This window comes from Bison bison, unplaced genomic scaffold (assembly GCF_000754665.1).
Source record: "Bison bison bison isolate TAMUID 2011002044 unplaced genomic scaffold, Bison_UMD1.0 scf7180017864457, whole genome shotgun sequence".
Taxonomy (NCBI): Eukaryota; Metazoa; Chordata; class Mammalia; order Artiodactyla; family Bovidae; genus Bison; species Bison bison.
Window position 1 is genome coordinate 724181 of NW_011495019.1, and position 15570 is coordinate 739750.

The window sequence follows — 15570 nt, forward strand, 5'->3', positions numbered from 1 at the left end:
TCATGTTCTTAATTCCCTCTCAAGCCAGTTTAGATTCTAGGGTCCAACACTATACATAATCTTTTTCAAAAAGTCTTAACTCCCTTGCCCCCTTTTCCCTTAGTCTAACTTACCTAGTAAAATCTCAATTCCTGGTTAAGTCCAACTATTTACTTAATCCTCTCTTGCATCTAAAAGATTGCCACCACTCACTCAAGTTTATGACCACAGATTTTAAGCACCCTGCACCTCTCCAGTAAGTTTACTTCCCAGTTTTGGGGGGATGACTACCATTTCACACCCTGTCCTCTCTCCTCAAACCAGCAACATTTCTCCACTCCCTGCTCTAACACTTTCGGCTATGTTCATCTTACATGTTAGAAGGAAAGCAGACACCCACAGAAATCTCTCCCTTCCGCCTGAAGCTAATGCCACCAGCCAGCCTACCTGGCTCTAAACCCATACACTCACCCCTGCTTCAAATTAAGAAGAAAAAAACCTGCTTCTGGCCAATCCCTCTTCTGTGTGCGGGTAATAACAGACTTTGTTCCTGCAATCAGCCTCTTTCTTTTCAGCACTCTCAGTTCTTCCCCTACTTCATCTTTCCTACTGACATAAGACACGCCTTCACATCACCTATCTTTTCAAAATGGTCCCTGGAACACACATGAACAAGCTGCCCAATTCTCTGTTCCACTCTAAACTATACATGAGAAACTCTGGGCTGGAGGAAGCACAAGCTGGAATCAAGACTGCCAGGAGAAATATCAATAACCTCAGATATGCAGATGACACCACCCTTATAGCAGAAAGTGAAAAACTAAAGAGCCTCTTGATGAAAGTGAAAGAGGAGAGTGAAAAAGTTGGCTTAAAGCTCAACATTCAGAAAACGAAGATCACGGCATCCAGTCCCATCACTTCATGGAAAATAGATGGGGAAACAGTGGAAACAGTGGCTGACTTCATTTTTCTGGGCTCCAAAATCATGGCAGATGGTGACTGCAGCCATGAAATTAAAAGACGCTTACTCCTTGGAAGGAAAGTTATGACCAACCTAGATAGCATATTCAAAAGCAGAGACATCACTTTGTCAACAAAGGTCCGTCTAGTCAAGACTATGGTTTTTCCAGTGGTCACGTATGGATGTGAGAGTTGGACTACAGAGAAAGCTGAGCGCTGAAGAATTGATGCTTTTGAACTGTGGTGTTGGAGAAGACTCTTGAGAGTCCCTTGGACTGCAAGAAGATCCAACCAATCCATCCTAAAGGAGACGAGTCCTGAATATTCACTGGAAGGACTGACGTTGAAGCTGAAACTCCAATACTTTGGCCACCTGATGCGAAGAGCTGACTCATTTGAAAAGACCATGATGCTGGGAAAGATTGAGGGCAGGAGGAGAAGGGGATAACAGAGGATGAGATGGTTGGATGGCATCACTGACTCAATGGACATGGGTTTGGTTGGACTCTGGGAGTTGGTGATGGACAGGGAGGCCTGGCATGCTGCAGTTCATGGGGTCGCAGTCAGACACGACTGAGCGACTGACCTGAGTGACTGACAACTATACAATATTTCACTGTCTCAACATTTTCACCTAGGGATTTCCCTAGTGGTCCAGTGGTCAAGAATTCACCTGCCAATGTAGGGGACAAGCATTTGATCCCTGGTCTGGGATGATCCCACATGTTTTGAGGCAGCTAAACCCGTGTGCCACAACTACAGAACCCAGATGCTGCAACTAGTAAAGGCCACATACCCTAGAGCCTGGGCTCGGCAACCAGAGAAGCCACCGCAATGAAGACCCAGCACAGCCAAAATAAATAAATGAAAAAACGAAACACCTTCACCTACCAATTAACAATTCCATTTGGCTTTTCAATCCCCATCATTCCAATTCAAACAGCTCTTACCGAGCTCACCAATAACTACCATCCAATGAACTTAGCCTACCAAGACCAATGACCCATTATTTCCTCCTGAGTAATCCAAACCCAGCAAGCCCTCCCCAGAGTCTGTGGTGTCACATACTTGCCTTGTTTCCCCACCACCCTACCCAATTTCCAGTATTCTCTGACCTCTAGTGACATCCTCAGGGCTTCAGCCTCAGCCTTATTCTCCAGTTACATTTTCTCCCAAGGCTTTAAATACGCGCTGATAAATTTTGACCTTATGCTTTCAACTCACATCTCTCTTCTGAGCTCTAGCCTCATATCAAACTGCCACTGAATTTCTCCACTTGGATATCTACTACACATTTCAGACTAAACAAGACCAAACCATAAATATTGTTTTGGTTTGTTTTTTCTTCTGTGTACTCTCGTTGTTACAAGGAAAAGCCGCTTCCATCCTAATTCCTTCAACCCCAAAGTTGAATAACCCAGATTCCTCTTTCATCTAACCCACACACAAACCATCTTTAATCTTACCAAATTGCCCTCCCAAGTCTAAGCCATCACCTCTTGCTTCTTGATTTCCCTTATCACTTTTCCTAAAGTAAATCAACTCTCCTGTTGAAAATCTCCCAAAACCTTCCCACTTTAACCAAAAACAAAATTCTAATCTCTACCAAGGGGAATGGTCCAGCCCTCACCTACCTCTCCAGTCTTATCTTCCTCCATGCATTTTGTTTTCTACACTCCAACCACATCCCCGCTTTCTGTCCTTTAAAAGCTCCAAACTCATTCCATCTGAGAACTCTGGATTTGCTATTCCTTCCGCTTATAAAGCTTTCCTCCCATAGTGAGACAGGTTGGTGTCTCTTATCACTCAGGCCTTTCTCACTCTAGATAAAGCTTTCAGGGTCGCATTACCTTTTCTCTGTAGCACATGTTAATTCCAGAATTTATCTTGTTTGCTTACATGTTTACAACGTTCTTTTTCCAGTTTAAAAACACAGATTCCCTGGGAAAGAACTTTGTCTGGTCCATGCTCTTTCCTCACCTCTTAGAAAGCGATCAACATACCAGCAGTCATCAATAAATGTGTTAACTGCTTGAGTCTCATTAATATAATCCTTTAATTAGCTCCTTACTGTTTCCTGGGCTTGTACAATATACATCAAACCAATTTCATTCAAAGTGTAAATATAAATTCTGCAACAATAATAGAAGCCTCTTGTTATCTTTCTATATACAAATCTGATCACACTTGATCCTGCCTAAAATCCATCAATAGTAGAATAAACAAACATCTTAAACTGTTCAGATAATCCAGCTTCTAAATTTTTTTGTTAATTTTAGCTTTTAGAAAGAACTTCACTGAAATCTGTATGCAAACAAACCAAGAATCCAAACTGCCAATCTTCTCATTAAGTATTTGTCTATCTATGTATATTCAATGAACCCATACTTTTAGTTATGTTATAAATAAAATTTTGTTACTTTTCCACTTGACATACAGTACATATCCTAGCCTCTAAAATTTTAATTTTTCATCCATTACTATCCCATTCATCTCACACATACCATTATATATGGTTCCCAAACATACTTCTGAGATCCCAAAACTATTTTACCAGTCTATCCCTTTTGGAGAAAGCAATGACCCTTTCCACTCCTCACTTACTCTGCTTGTCTATCTCCTCCTCTGTAAAGTCTCTTCTGAACTCCTAGATGCTGTAGGCTCTTCTGTCCTTTATCTGCTTTGACTCTTGTTAAATAGAAGAGTTCTCCCTACTCCTAAAGCTAATCCCATCTTCTTAAAGCATAAACGCAATCCTTTCTCTGCCCATATACTCCACTTTTCCTTCTCAAATGCATTTGTTCAGTCAGCTTTTAAACATGACCAGGCCTCTTTTATTTAAAATAGAACATAAAACTTTCCCCTACCCCACATGCTCTTCAAGTTCCCTCTATATTCCTTTAGGTCAGTCAAGTTTTTCCAACAATTGTCTACACTATTTCTTTCTCCATTTCCTTCTCCCATCCCTCCAAATCCCCAACTGTGAACTCCTGAACTGACTCCATTCCCAGGCTTCTGCCCTCACTAGTCCATCAAAAGAACTCCTGCAAAGGTCATCAGTGACCTCCATGTTGCTAAGCCCATGGACATATTTCAGTTCTCTCTTCCTGCCACTGTTTTATCTTAGTTTCCTAATGTCCTGGTTTTCCCTCTGAAGAACAAGCTCTCTGGAATCTGGCTCCTGGCCTCCTTTGCAGGCTCAACTCCTCCACTAGGCATCAACTTCTCTTCTTGCTCTACACCTTAGGCCAGTGTCGTCTTAAGCTGCTGAGTTTCCACATCATCATTCCCACATCTTCAATTACTACTGCGTGAAGATTCCTCATAAATTTATAGTTTAAGCCTCTATTTTCCAGTGTATTTCCAGACCTGGATAGCCAACTCTGTAAGTGGTATTTCCCTTTGAACATTCCAAAGTTACCTAAAAGTACTAAATCCAGAAATCAAACTGATGAGACCGTGCATCTCCAAACACACTTGGCCCTCTTCCACATCATGACACCAGCCTGCTGACTGTGCCTGGGACATCTTTTTCAGGCAGTCCGCCTTCTCTAGCACGTGCTACCACTACCACTCAGCCATCACCTAACCTCTCTCTTCACTCCTATCCCTCTCTAATCTGTGTAGGTATCATCTTAAAAAACAAATCTAAGTATAAACTCCACTTCAAGCTATTCCCAACCCTATTTAAAATCTTTTAATGACTTTTCAGTGCCAAGCATCTATTTACAGCATCTGGCCTCCAATGTTAACTGAACTGAACTATGTCTACATTTTGTGATAACTCAATTTACTAAGTTTAGTTTTCTCAATGTGTAAACCAATTAGAGTGGCAAAACAGAGGTTAAAAAGTGAGCATTTAAAAATCAGCCTGACTACAACCTGAATAACAACCTGAATTGCTGCTGCTATTATTATCATTACCTTGTATACGCTTAGTACAAAATAGCTTCCAAAAACAGATTATTTCAATAACTTTAGGTGTTAGTTGTCCCATTTTAAAGACTAGAACACCGACGTTGGGAAGGTTACACACTGACAAGTGGTGCTACTACTTCTCTGTTGTATGACACAACTTTCACTTACTGACTGGTTTGTTTCTAAAATGGTTACATGTGCTTTTCTAAGATTACTCCATTAACGTTCTCAAGATCTAGCACATCCTTCTCACAACCTGGAAAATCAAGATACACACAGTTAATAACTTGTCTCAAGTAGTTAATGGAAATGGAAACAGAATTCAGGCTACCTTATTTCCATTTCCCTACTCCAGCCTGTATCAGGCTGATAAACTGGACACTACTGAACAAACAGTGTCAGACTTTTTTTGAAACAGTGACAGACTTTATTTTCTGGGCTCCAAAATCACTGCAGATGGTGACTGTAGCCATGAAATTAAAAGACGCTTGCTCCTTGGAAGAAAAGCTATGACCGACCTAGACAACATATTAAAAAGCATTACTCTGCCGAAAAAGGTCCGTCAACTCAAAGCTATGGTTTTTCCAGTAGTCAAGTATGGATGTGTGAGTAGGACTATAAAGAAAGCTGAGCACCAAAGAATTGATGCTTTTGAACTGTGGTGTTGAAGAAGACTCTTGCGAGTCCCATGGACTGCAAGGAGATCAAACCAGTCCAACCTAAAGGAAATCAGTCCTGAATATTCATTGGAAGGACTGATGCTGAAGCTGAAACTCTAATACTTTGGCCACCTGATGTGAACTGACTCAGTGGAAAAGACCCTGATGCTGGGAAAGATTGAAGGCAGGAGGAGAAGGGGACGCCAGAGGATGAGATGGTTGGAAGGCATCACCAATTTGATGGACACGAGTTTCAGCAAGCTCCGGGAGTTGGTGATGGACAGGCAAGCCTGGTGTGCTGCAGTCCATGGGGTCACAAGGAGTCGGACATGACTGAGTGACTGAACTGAACTGACTGAACAAATAAAAGAAGGTGGTACTTACGGTGTAGGAGGCTCTGAGGCCAGACAGACCACGGTTCAAGTCCTACCTCTGCCAATTCTAAACGGTGTGACTTCCGCAAGTTACTGAAATTTCTACTTCTCCTTTGTAAAATGAAGATAACAGCTAATTCTCACATGAGTGGAGGACTAAGTGAGGTATATGCCTACTATATATGTTATTACTAAAAAAAAAAGTTTAAACAAGATAAAAGTTAGCTTCTCCCTTCCAAAAAAATAAGAACCATAGAGTTAAAAAAAAAAAAAAATCATGAAATTGAGTTTCCAGCCTTGCCACTTACTAACTGTTATGTACTCTTTCTTGGTCTCTTTCCTCTTCTGTACAATAGAGATACTGATTCTGGGCCCTGAGTACTGCTGTGACAATGAAATAAGGTGACATATAAAAGTACTTTCTTAATTGAACAGCACCATGCAAAAATTATTATTATCTGTGTACACACACTGACTACCACTGTGTTATAAATTCTTTAAGGGAATGAGACTCTTTAATCATCTTTGTATTTGTAACAGCTAGTAACACAGTCCTCTGCCCCACTAAAAGCATAAACATTATATGCTGTCTGAACTGACTTATTGAGAAGATAGGACTGAACTACGACAAAGCAATACTTCAAAATGAAATCCAGAAATTCATCCACGTAGAATATGAGTAAAAGAGAGTCTGAGACCAGTCTAGCTAATATCATCTCAGACAGGGAGACTATATCCTGACTTCTTCCCAGAAAAGTGGTCTATAATTTTGTTTCCTGGACTTAAATTGTATAATTATTAAACAAGTAAGCTTCCTCAGCACAGGAATCATGTGTCTCCCTTGCTCTTCCCTGCTTCTGTCCCCTACTCTCCCTGCTGCCCTCCCTGTTTTGGACACTGAAGAGGAGATGGGGAGAATAAATGACACAGTAAGTGCCCAGTATACTGCACCCTTTCAAAAACTTAAGTTTGGAAAAAGTAATAGGGACGTTCTCCATCCGGAGGCAACTTTGAGGAGAGTTTTCTAGTTGCAAGTACTTAAAAAAACTGATTAATGGGAGACATTAACATAAAACTAATTTGTGTTTATCAAAGTTTTCCCTGCATGCATTCAAAGGCATCCTTTACATGCTAGAGAAAATGCTCTGGAGTAATGAGTGGTCTGCTGAATGTTCAAAGCAAAAAACCTGGCTCACACTGGCTATTTATTGAGCATCTACTCTGTGCCATACATCATGTGAAGCACATTTCATGGCTTATCTCAAATCTTTACAGTAATCCTGTATGACGGGCATTATTTTCCCTATGGAACAAATGAAGAAACTGAGGTTCAGAGATCTTAAGTACTTGTTCATGGTCATACAACTGGGAATAAGAGGTGGAATTTAGACCTAGTAAAGTCTTTAAAAGCTATATTCTTTGTGCTGTATCATGCTGCCCCCAATGACAGCAATTTCACTATAAAGAAGGGTGACTGACAGGAAGGTGGGGAGGAGATCTGACAAAAATACACATATAGAGCAGAAGACAGAGTTCTATCTCAGAGTTTTAGATGCACAGGAGCAAATTAATGAGCGATGTCCAACTGCACAACCCAAAATGCTAGGATGAGCTTTCCCCATTACTCTTCAGCTCTACATGTTCTAAGAATGTCCACACTACCCAGAGGTACTGACAACCAAACACAGTTTGGCAGTTTTTCTAGAAAGCTTAGAACAGTGCCTTTAAGCCATTGCTGGTACCAAACCAGGCAGGTGATGAGGGTGACATGTCTCATATTTCTCTCATGCTTTCCAGACACTAAACTTTCTTGCACAACAGAGTGTCTTCCTGGAACATCTATAAAATATCTAATTCTTTAGAATTAGAAGGGATATCTTATAGATGTGGAAACTGAGGTCAGAAGACTTCAATGACTGTCCAGTATCCCATAGCTGGATGCTGGCCTGGACAAAATTCTGATCCCCCTTCCTCATCCAGTAAGTTTTCTCCGCAGCAGCCCCTCAGGGCCTCCTATTAATCGCTTGACCACCTAGGGTTCCTTTTCTACAACACATCCGCATGTGGTACTCTGGATGAAAAGTCCTGTTCTGGGGCTAAATAAAGGGTATTGAGACAAATTTACAAACAAGTGTAATATAAGCACAAAAGTCACTGTCTGCTTTCATAAAGCATGAATTGAGTGGAAATGAGACTAATTCAACTTGCTTCCTTTCATAATTCCTCTTCCAAACAAATCGAAAGACAGAATAACCAATCCTGTGGCCAACAGATAGCCATCAGTCCCACTAACAAGTCTGCAAAGACCCTGGACACAGACTCCTCGTTCACAGAGATAAGAACTACTTCAAGGACATAAGTGTGTCAGAAAAGTTTTTTGACTTCCTTGAAATACCACAAAAATAAATCAAGAGAGGAAGAAATTAGATTTTAAGGTCATATTCAAATATGAAGGGGAAAGCAGGAAAAACGATCCTTACACACATGCGTGTGCACGTGCGCGCACACACACACACACACACACCCCTTTCTGATCAGGCTCCATCGCCATAAACTTAGTTAAAATTCTGCCGTCTGATATTTTTAATTTAGTCTGCCTGAGCCAAGTAGGTTTCTGCAATTCCAGACATCTAGGCTGAAGGGCAAAGGGCAAAGGGAAACTTTCAAAAGCAGGCCAGTAGCCAAGGGCATCACATCTAGGAGGCTCCCTTAGCAACACACAACAACTGTCTCCTCAAGAGAAGACACCGCCATCTTTGCAAGGGATTATGGATGTTCTTGTTTTCACAACTAACAGCAGGACTTTTTCCCCCTGTATTATTTTCCCAGTCATTCTCCTAAAAGTTATCACATCCCATAATTTAAGTCTCTCTAATCCCAGTGTTGTTTCCTCCATCCCAAAGTATAACATGGGAGTTAACAAATAAAATAATGTGTGGTACTAAGTTCCTGGCAAATAGAAACTGCTTTGTAACGTTTGGTTATGAATTACTATTCAAGCCACTACAGACTTGGTTCCTAACTATAGGCAAGTCACTCTTTTTGACTTAATTACTTCCTTTATAAAATTTTAATAACAACAGTGACCTACTTCACATTTCTATTGTGAAGGACAATAAAAATTATTAGATAAAAACTTTCAAAGGCTTATTCCTAATTAAGAATCATGCCACCTACTGGCTCTCAATATCTGAAGAGACGCTTTGGCTATCAAGGTCAGTGTCCCCCAAACAGAACACAGGCAGGCCGCGGCCCGCCAGGAAGCCTGCAGCTCCTGGGGTGACCGGCTCAATTTCCTGCCCCATGTGCCTTCTCCAAACCTCCCAAGCCCTGGGGATGGCGCTGCACTGGGAGCTCAGCCCTAGCGCCTAAGTCAAACAAAGTAAACAACATTCAAAAAAAAAAAAAGCGCAGGCCAATGTCACAATCGCTGCGAGGTTTTAAAACCTTCACACCTGTGAGGAGAAGGGGCTGTGGCAGCCCGCGTTCCGTGCGGAAGGCCGTTCGTGCGGGAGCAGAATCTCACAGCTTTCCACTCCTTATATGTGCAAGTGCAAGCCCTCACCCGCAGCACTCTGTACTCACCCAGAGGTACATCATGTCAGACCCGGCTGCTCTAACTCAGCGGCCAGTTGATCGTGGACTGCAGAAAGGCCCTTCTGTGGACTGGAGGAAAGGAGGTGCCAGAATGGGGGGCCGAAGTGCAGGGTGGGGAGAACCCCCCCAGAATCACTTGAGTTTAAAAATCTAAAACGACCGGTCTCCTCCCCCCTCCTCCCGCCTCTCCAGCTGACTGTTCTGTTGTTCTCTCCTCCCTCTCTCCCTCCCTCCCTCTCCCTCTCTCTCTCCCTCTCTCTCTCTGGGAGTTCCCAGCCCCGTGTGTCTGAACCCGAGTGTACAGCACACTCTCTGTGTATCTGCCTTCAGGGACTCTCTCTGTGTCATTCTACTTCGAGAAACACAATCATCGCTCACAAAGATTATTGCAAAAGGCAGGGATGGGTGGGGTTCCTAATAAACTACCAGCACTGGTTTCTAGTAGCTGGACAACTAGAATAAGACGGCTTCTTTAAATGTGAATGGAGCAATCAGAAAACCTCTGCCCTCCAAGATCAAGGGGAGCGAGCCCAGGCTGCCCTCTGCCTCAGTTCTTCTGGAGCCCCGTGCAGAAGCTGAGCCTGCTCAGAGCCTACGTTCCCTCCCTGCTAGGTCAGCCTTACGCCACAATCCTGTAAGAACTATCAGTCTACCAGTCATAATTCTGAATCTTAGAAGACTTGAACATGGGGAAATTTTCAAATAAGCTTCACAAGGTTTTCGTCTTTTTTATTACTACTGCCCTAGTTCAAATCAACAGAGCCTCTCCTGTTGCAGATTCTTTACCAGGCATGGGGATGGGGCAGGGCACAAAACCTGGGCTTGAAATCTGGTCTATAATTACTGTCACCATGGCCTGGGGCAAGTTATTTAACCTGTCGAGGCCTCTGTTTCCTGAAGCAAAAACCGGGTATAAAACTCCTTTTGGAGTTGCTTAGACCCAGCGATAACACTATGTAAACTGCCTACGGTGTCCCTGTGGCCATGATTGCTAACTGAGTTCAGTTCAGACATTTACTGCGTTTCTCCTGTATGCCAGGCATATTTTTGTTTACTGAGTCTCTCCTATATGCCAGGCATATTTTTGGCCATTTTGTTCAGTGGTGAACGACAAGAATTATCCAGTCACCTGTCCTGGTGGTTTCTCTACCATAGGCCAATGCTCTTTCCTTAATTCCCTCCCCATTTTTCCATGTTCAAATCCAAAACCCATCCTAGCTGGAAGTGACATCTCCTCCTCTGAAAGCTTGGTGTTTGTAAAGTGGCATTCACCAACCCTGCCAGTTACTATCACAGGTACTTACCTGCACCTACCAATCTTACCCCCTTTATTCACATTTTTCAGGGTAGAGTTCATCTCTTTTGAGCTATGGCATCTTTGCACAGTACCTTGCACACAGTAGGTGCACAATACATTCTCAGAGGGTTGTGTGTCTTGAGGAATATTTTACTCCTTTAACTCCTTAAAGGAAAAACAAAATGAAACAAAAACAAGAGGTCTTCCGCCTTTCAGCTGCCTCAGGGCTCTGTTCCCCTCAAACATGTTGAAACAGCTCTCTCCTGCTCATAAAATCTCCAAGTACGGTCTGTGAGTCTCACAGTCAAGGCAGGCCCGGCACAGGTACTAAGCACCTTCTCCTTCCTGTATAATGCTTCCAGCTGCAGAGAGAGCTCCGTCTTAGTTTGCTGTGGTGGAGCGTCTTTTTCCCTCAGAGTAGAAGTGAAGTCACCTGTTCTCTTCCACACTAAACATGTGCTTTCTCCTTGCCCCTCCTCCCACCTCAGACTCCCACTCGTTTAAACCTGGAGAGGCAGGGCAAGTATTCCTCTCAGCCTCACCCAAATCTTTTCTTTTTCTTTATGCAGAACTTCTTTGCATCTTCTGAAGTCAGGAATACCTCCGTTCCAGTACAAAACAGAAGAAAGAACTTCCAAATCTACAACAGAGACAACCTTCTCTCTAAAATGGGAAAACAAATCTCGGCTTTCTATAAACTGCTGCTTGGCATCTGTTATATAATCAATGTTCATAGGCAACTCTCCGCTCTAATCTCACAGCACATGCCCTAAATCATAAGTCACCAGACTTTCCTATACTCCATTCTAAACAACTACATTAAAATCACACCGTGAAGAGATTATAGTCGTTTCAAATTCTTTGAAGACACAAAATTGCAGGGGGCTTCCCTGGTGGCTCAGATGGTAAAGAAGCTGCCTGCAATGCAGGAGACTTGGCTTCCATGTCAGGAAGATCCTTTGGAGGAGGGTATGGCAGCCCACTCCAGTATTCTTGCCTGAAGAATCTCATGGACAGGAGATTAGCAGGCTACCCACAGGAGCCTAGAGGGCTATAGCCCATGGGGTCACAAAGAATCGGACATGACTGAGCCACTTCCACTTTCCCTGATGGTCCAATGGTTAGGACTCTGCGGTTTTACTGCTGTGGGCCTGAGTTTGATCCCTGGTCAGGGAACTAAGATCCCACAAGCTTTTGCAGTGCACCCAAGGGAAAAGAATTAAAAAAAAAAAAAAAAATCGTTAATACTCATTCTTAATCAAGCATCAAAAACAAATTCAGTAAAATATTACTGTCATTTTATGGTTTTATCTTTTAATCAAATTTGGGATGGTTTAATGGTACCCCTGTTCTCCTGGAGCAAAGCAGGAGAAAAACAGAGAAATGAGATCCCTGAAATGAAATAAGAAAAGATTAAATACGTCACAAAAACCTACGAACTACCTCCAAAACTTCCATGAGTGGAATCACTGTAAACTTCTTTGGAGCCTCAGGAAATTCATAAACTTCTACTCTCAATGCATGTCTTCCTTTTTTGATCATAATCTTAATAATCAGGTGAACAGTCTGTTCTATGTGTTTTCTTCACGTTAAAAACAAACAAAAACCCTTCAAAAACCCACAGGCAAAAGAAGTGGATCATGCTCCTGCACGTCCACATTTCCCTAATCTTAGAAAAAAAAAAGGGAAAAAAGGAAACAAAGAGGTAGGAGAAAACAAAATTCTTTCCAATCAAGTCACATAAGCTCTGCTTTATCGCTATGCAGGATTCAGATTAAGAGACACAAACGTGTAACAACTGCACATGACGAAGACCCTCTCAAAAGGATCCCAGTCTTACACACAGGATGAGGACGCACGTATGCCTCCTTCTATCAGGAGAACACTTTATCAGGCTACATAACGGTTCTCTGAAGCTTATCAGCCTCTGTATTAGTTTGGAGGAAAGAATGTGTGAATTAAAGCATCAGAGAAGGCACTCTTCTCGGGAGGGCCCACAGAGGAAGTCTGGCATGATTGCTTCTGGGAAAGAAAAATCAGATTATCTGGGATAGCAATATGGGTGCTGCCAGTAATTCTAACCTGATAATGCATCTTGAATTCCTGCTTCTGAAAGCACTGGATGTTGTACTGTGAAGAGTCTGGTGGTACTGACTCTTTCTGACTCTGCCTCAAAGTCTAACAATTAAAGAGGCTGCATTTTTTTTTTTTTAGTTTTTAAAAAAATTTTATTTTATATTGGAGTATAGCCGATTAACAATGTTGTGGTAGTTTCAGGTGGACAGCAAAGGCACTCAACCGTACATATACATGTATCCATTCTCCTCCAACCTCCCCTTCCATCCAAGCTGCCAAATAACATTGAGCAGAGTTCCTTGTGCTACACAGTAGGACCCTGTTGGTTATTCATTTTTAAATATGAGACTGCATGTTTTATGCCAGTATTTCTGTTGGCGTAAAAGGCTGATGTGGCAAAGTGCGTACAGCTGGAGAACCGACACAATTTTGCAAAAATATTCCTGAGAAGTCAGACACTGAAAATTTTTCTAAAGCAATATGAAGCAACCCTCTCTACATTATTTCTACTCCTTTCACTTCCAGGATCTGCAGAGATAACACAGACTCACCACAGCAATGAGCTATAGAAATGGGCCATATGAAGTCCAACTGAATTTGACTCAAAAAAAAAAAAAGTTTAAAGAATGGGGCTCTTTTAACCTCATTTCCTCTCAGCTTAAAATAGCAAGGATTCCCACAGGGCAGTTCTCTAATAGAATCTTGCTACTCAAAATGTGACCCACAGACCAGCATCAGCAGCATTGGTGTCAACTGGGAGCTTCCTGGATAAGGAAGAATCTCCAGCACCATCCGAGACTTACAGAGTTAACATCAACATTATGACAAAAGCCACAGCTGGGTCACAAGCACACTGAAGTCCAAGGTGCTAGTCCTCATGCAATAGCACAGACTTACGCAGGGCAGGATGGCCGTGGCTGTCACTTTCCAGTGACGGCATCTAAACCACTCTGGAGCACTAACTGGAGACAGAGTGTTCCATCGCCGCCTGCTGATTTCAGTGTAATACCACCTGTGCCGTGCTCAGTCGTGTCCCCCTCTTTATGACCCCAAGGACTGTAGCCAGGCTCTTCTGTCCATGGGATTTCCCAGGCAAGAATACTGGAGTGGGTTGCCATTTCCTTCTCTAGGGGATCTTTCTGACCTGGCATAGCACCCTTGCCTCTTGCATCTCTTGTACTGGCAGGCAGATTCTTTACCACTGCACCACCCGGGAAGCCCCCATAATGCCACCAACAGCTACTATTTGCTGAGAACATACTATGTGCCAGAACTCTCCTTGCATCATCTCACTGCCATCTCTGTAAGGAAGGCCCTACTTTATCTTTTTCACACATGGAAGAAAACTGGGGCTTAAAGTGGCTAAACACTTTGCCCACGGTCTCACAACCAGTGAGTAAAGGTGCCACAAGTTAAACATAAATTTGTAAGACTCCAAGATCAGTCCTGTACTACACTTTTTCACTGATAAAATCAAATCTGCCAAGACTGCCAAGATCACAGGAAAATTTTCCCTGGATAACACCCTTGCGCTCTTATCTCTGCTCAATACCAAGACTTCAAACAATAAAGGACAGAGACGAGGCTTGGAACCCAGTGAACACACACTGTGAGTGAGTTTCCGAAGGCTGTGGCTCTGGTTGAGTGCTGCTGCTATGACAGGTGTCATTACAAGAATGGTTCTGGAAACCTCCTCTGATCTGTGGTTACCTTCTATAATGTGTGGGGAACTCCAGGTGCACACACAGAGAAAAGGGACGTCCCTTTTCCACCTCTCGGCAAAGTTCACCTCTTGGAAAAGTTACCAGCAAATAGATGTCAGAGCTCTGACTGCCAGGTTTAGGGAACCCAGAGTGATCATCCCTAAAAGATGAAAAATGAACACTATCTTAAGAGCTGTGTTCTTCCTCATTGTGTTTCAATTATATTCTCAACTAACCTCCCATCCTTCCAACCAACTTGCTCTGGTATCCCGTCCACTATGAGCTCTGATCTCCTCAATGACCTGTTCATCATCTATCCACCTCAGTCCTGTCTTTTTTTTTTTTTTTACGTAGACCATTTTTAAAGTCTTTATTGAATTTGTTATAATGTTGTTACTGTTTTCATGTTTTGGTTTTTTGGCCACAAGGCATATGGGATCTTACCTGCCTGACCAGGGATTGAATCGGCACCTCTTGTGTTGGAAGGCAAAGTCTTATCCACTGGACCACTAGGGAAATCTCTCCACTTCCTGTCTTCTACTCCCTCGTACGTCCAGCGCTGACTCTATGGTCCATGATTATAATCCCTCCCTTGCAAATATCCTCAATCATTTGCCCACTCCATCACTAGCATATAGCAAAACTCGAACCCTGGTTAAATACAAGTATCTGCCTTCTCTGTTCCTGTTCCCAACCAGCTAAATGTTGCCAGAGAAAAGTCACATGACCAAGCTGACTGACTTCACTATATACTCATGATCACAAATCTCAACTGGGCCCTTGTCAATGCCGAACAGTCCTACCAAAGCTGCCCCAGAAGCTTTCTCACTCTCCAAAATGACTGTTTCTTACCTTCTCCTGAAACCTACTTCATTCTTTCCCCACAACTCAACCATTGGCTGTTACTCTATTGAAGTACTTCACTTTAAAAGAGAATCATTCAGTCTCATCTGTCCACCAAATCCACAGTCCTACCTAGAAACGCATACATCTCCTCCTCCTTACAT

The 15570-nt window shown here is 42.6% G+C and overlaps 1 protein-coding gene across 15 annotated transcripts in view; it reads right to left on the bottom strand.

Moving 5' to 3' along the window:
* Positions 1-15570, bottom strand: part of RBFOX2 (RNA binding protein, fox-1 homolog (C. elegans) 2) — a 221524-nt gene that overhangs the window by 143401 nt on the left and 62553 nt on the right. The window contains exon 1 of one of the 15 annotated variants that reach the window (XM_010859627.1): positions 9476-11699. The exons of the other annotated variants lie outside the window; for them this stretch is intronic. Coding sequence (XP_010857929.1) covers positions 9476-9490 — 15 coding nt within the window. The 5' untranslated portion in view covers positions 9491-11699. Of the gene's footprint in view, positions 1-9475; positions 11700-15570 lie in introns of those variants that run through there. 15 annotated transcript variants of the gene reach the window in all.